The sequence below is a fragment of the Nematolebias whitei genome, chromosome 1, assembly GCF_014905685.2.
Source record: "Nematolebias whitei isolate Nwh7 chromosome 1, NemWhi1, whole genome shotgun sequence".
NCBI classification, from domain to species: domain Eukaryota; kingdom Metazoa; phylum Chordata; class Actinopteri; order Cyprinodontiformes; family Rivulidae; genus Nematolebias; species Nematolebias whitei.
The window spans coordinates 21,805,547-21,809,537 of NC_056498.1; the positions used below are offsets into that span (position 1 = coordinate 21,805,547).

A 3,991-nucleotide genomic window follows, 5' to 3' on the forward strand; every position below is an offset into this window, starting at 1 on the left:
AGAAAAGTATTTGGATTTAGCAGCTTTTACTGCTTTCTGATAATGGCGCCAACTCTCTTTAAGTATTTGAAAAGAGGCCTGCAGCCTGTCTTTCCTCCATTTGCGCTCCGCCCTCCTGCACTGCTGCCTAACGGCCTTGGTGACGTCACTCAGCCAAGGTTCTGCTCTCAGTTTTGATTTTTTAGTTTTAACAGGCACGACATGATCCAGAGTCTTTAAGCAAACAGAATTGAACTGGGATGTAAGCTCCTCAGTGGTGGTGAGAAACACCGGGGGCTGAATTATCATTTCAGAGTTATAAACATCTGTGAAATGTGTGGCTGTGAAGCGGTTAATGGTCCGGCTACTACATGCAGGAACGCACGGCTTAGGAGTTAGATGGGGGAGGGTGAACTCAAACCGGACTGGCATGTGGTCTTAAAAAAACTTTATCACCAATTTCAAGATTACTAACAGTCACATCACGTGTTAAAACAAGGTCCAGTGTATGTCCACGCTCTTGGGTGGGACCATTTACATGCTGAGTTAGATTAAATGAGTCCAATAAATCTAAAAAGTCCTTAACCAAGGGCTTCTCCTGACAGCACACGTGCAAATTAAAGTCCCCAATAATGAAAACATGATCATATTTTGGTGTGATTTCAGCCAAGAAATCAGAAAATTCATTTATGAAATCCTTAGATCGAGGTGGGCGGTAGACAAGTGCGCATAAAGTCGAAGGCGAGTGGCCGAGTTCAAAGACGCTCAGCTCAAAGCTGGCATGGGAAACTGGGATGGGCAGTTGTTTACAGTCAAGAGTTGATTTGAATATTGTTAATGATCCACCACCGCGCCGGCCTGATGGCCGGAGTGCATTAAAATACAGACAGTTCGGTGGCAATAATTCCGTCAAGGCGCTGGACTCACCCGCAGACATCCAAGTCTCTGTGACGCAGAGAAAGTCCAAATTGTGCTCTTGAAAGTAGTTCCTGAGAATAAAAGTTTTGTTGGTAACAGATCTTGCGTTGACCAAACACATCTGGATACTGTCCAAAGTGGACCCAGCAGCGGTGGAGGGAGCGCGCACCAGTGGCCGCAGGTTTTCAATAACGGCCCCTCCGGGTCCGCCCGTGCGGTGCATCGGCCGACAACTCCCATTGTTTACCTGGTCCGGGCATGCGGGAAGCTGGTGATGGAAACCATGACCACCAGCTAGAGAGGAAGATGCAGCGCGCAGTGCTTTAAGCTTTTACCAGCCGCCCAGCACGTTTTCCCCGGCGACTGGTGAGCGTCAGATCACATTTTATCCAGGTGAATTCAGATAAAATGGCCTTCAAGGCCAGCCAAGGGAGCCAAATTCCGATAAACACACAGTTGTTTTGGGGACAGGCAGAACTTAATGACATCTACCTTGAGTCTGTGTTGGTTGACTCGGTTCCGAAATGTCCAAATTACATTGCCACACCAATGGAACATGAATGAGTAAAATCCCCAAGATCTGATCCATTCAGCCCAAAGCATTTGAGTCCGGGTACTCGAGACATGAAACAAGCCATCATAAAGGCAAGCAGCGTGGGTAATCTGAACTGCTATTTGGTGGATAAGCACAAAAAACAGTCTGAACCCATCCCCCCACATGTAAGTGGAGGGAGGCTACCCCTTTGTTCACCAGGGTGAACCCCAATATACAGGCACCAAGATGGGGGGGCTCTACAGATTCTGTAGCCGAGGATCAGACTGCCAAGGTCCCCGTCCTTGGCCACCACCCATCCCACATTGCACCCGACCTCTTTGACCCCTCCCACAGGTGGTGTGCCCATGGGAAGGGGGACCCACATCTTCTCTTTGGGCTGTGCCCAGCCGGGCTCCATGGGTAAAAGCCCAGCCACCAGGTGCTCGCCAGCATGCCCCACCTATAGGCCCGGCTCCAGAGCGGGGCCTCGGTGACCCATATCCGGGTGAAGGAACATTGATTCCATTCATTTTGCTCATCATAGGCATCTTTGTTTTCTTTTGTTTTGCTTTCTGTTTCAGGTTTCACTCCAATGTACGCTGAAATCAACCATCAACATAAAGCCAAGAAAAAGACAAAAGGTAAAGTGTTGGAGAAAAATATTCTCACTTTATCTTACTTACTCAAAAAGAATCATGCTCGATGGCAGGAGAAGATTTTTAACCTGTATTTACTTATGAGGACAGAATTTCAGTACAGGTTACATAAATATACATAAAGTACACATGAATGTCAGTCAGGAGAATCTGCCCTGAGCTACCTTCTCAGATTGCTTTTATACCCTGATCAGTTCAGCCGAGTTCACAGAACTTGGAAGTGTCATGGCTGCAGCTGTAGTCTCACCCAACTCACTTCTCATCCATCTCTCTCTGCTAACCCAAACATATGATTCATGGGCAGGTTAAGATTCTCAGCCCTAGTAATAAAAACATCCATAACTTTTGACCAAAAATTCCCTAACATAAAGTCTGTATTCACTTAGAATATTTATTGTCCAATAAGTTAATAATTTTTGCAGAATTTGATTGAAAAAAACAAACAAACATCTAATCTAAAAATTACCACTAAAAATTTATTCTAATCTATTTTTTGGCATGTATATAGTTATAAACCATTTATTTGTTGGAGAAATGCATTAAAATATATAACACACACACAATGTTAAAGTCTTAATACATTTTTTATTATTATTTTGACTTTTAATTATCATATGAAAGACATATATTTGATTCAGGTTCTCCTTCTATTCACAGGAAAGCAGATTCCTGCAGCAACAGATGCAGCAGTTTATTCTGAAGTCAGATAAGGAGCAGCTTGGATGACATTGCTGCCGTGTAGGTGCATGCTGTGGAGGATTAGTCTGCAGATTATTACTGGAGTTAAAATTTATAAAAGTTAAATCAGGTCCTCAGGATTGAAGAAGTCTTTCGGATGAAAGACGAAACGTTTCTACGAATTTTTGTTTTTTGAACACGTTCAGAGGACCTGACTTAACTTTTTTAGATTTTTCTACCTGGAATATTGAGCATGCACCAGGATACTGGAGTTAAAACTTAACATTTCCTTAAGAGTTTTGAAACAAATCAACTAGACTTTTTTTTCTGTTAGTTTAAGATATTCCTCTCCTTGCCTGTGGAGCTTTTTCAACACAAATATAATGAGCAAAGTTTCAAGCGTTTAAACTGCAGAGAGTTGTTTTGTTATGCACAAACTATTCTGCTTCTGCTCCCTTTGGAGGATCTTCAGAGTTTCTGTTTACCTGGTTCTCATTAGAGACATGTGGGTTGCACTTATGAAGATGTAAAGTAGAGTGAAAATGACTGTTTATGAGGTTCAATGCTCACCTAAAGACAGAAAGCGGGAGAAAATTTTGAATCATTTCACTCCGTTTATGCAAATTCCATGAAAAAAAGACCAACAGGATCATGAAGATTCTTATACATCTGTGTTATATAATATTGTTTATTTGTCATATGCAGGTTAACACAAGGTCAACAATGCAATGAAATGTTCAGGATGAGACAGACCAATTTGACTCACTCAAGAAACAAACAAACAAATAAAAAAGCATGTATAAGGTAATTAATAAAGTACCAAAAAGGGAAAAAAATGTATAATATTTACAAGGTCCAAAAGAAATATGAAAACTACATGGTAGAATATAACGATGCACGTAGGATGAATTAGTACAAGTAAGAATGTCATAGATAGTAATATTAGCTCAAACTCGCATGATATATAATGCACATAACATATACTACACAGGTTATTGTACAGGTAGTGAGTTACATTGAGATTTTTTCATTCATTCAACCCTTATTTAGACAGGTTAATCCCATTGAGCCTCGTGGACTCTTTTACAAGAGACACCTGATTTCTTAACAAATAAGCCACAGGGCTCTGTTTTAGGTCCCCTGCTTTTTTCCCGTTACCTGCTTCCTTTGGGCTCAGTCCTCAGAAAGCATGGGATCTTTTTTCACTGTTACGCTGACGATAGTC

General features: G+C 41.8%; 2 protein-coding genes across 2 annotated transcripts in view; both read left to right on the plus strand.

The window, feature by feature from the left end:
• The window catches only part of si:ch211-163c2.2, a 22,714-nt gene extending 21,519 nt beyond the window's left edge, over nucleotides 1–1,195 (plus strand). The window contains exon 12 of the mRNA XM_037688614.1: nucleotides 1,036–1,195. Coding sequence (XP_037544542.1) covers nucleotides 1,036–1,195 — 160 coding nt within the window. The remainder of the gene's footprint in view (nucleotides 1–1,035) is intronic.
• Nucleotides 1,196–1,848: 653 nt separating this feature from the next.
• LOC119428114 (high affinity immunoglobulin gamma Fc receptor I-like) overlaps nucleotides 1,849–3,991 on the plus strand; it is a 9,842-nt gene continuing 7,699 nt past the window's right edge. The window contains exons 1-2 of the mRNA XM_037697642.1: nucleotides 1,849–1,852; nucleotides 2,014–2,073. Of these exons, the coding sequence (XP_037553570.1) occupies nucleotides 1,849–1,852; nucleotides 2,014–2,073 (64 nt within the window). The remainder of the gene's footprint in view (nucleotides 1,853–2,013; nucleotides 2,074–3,991) is intronic.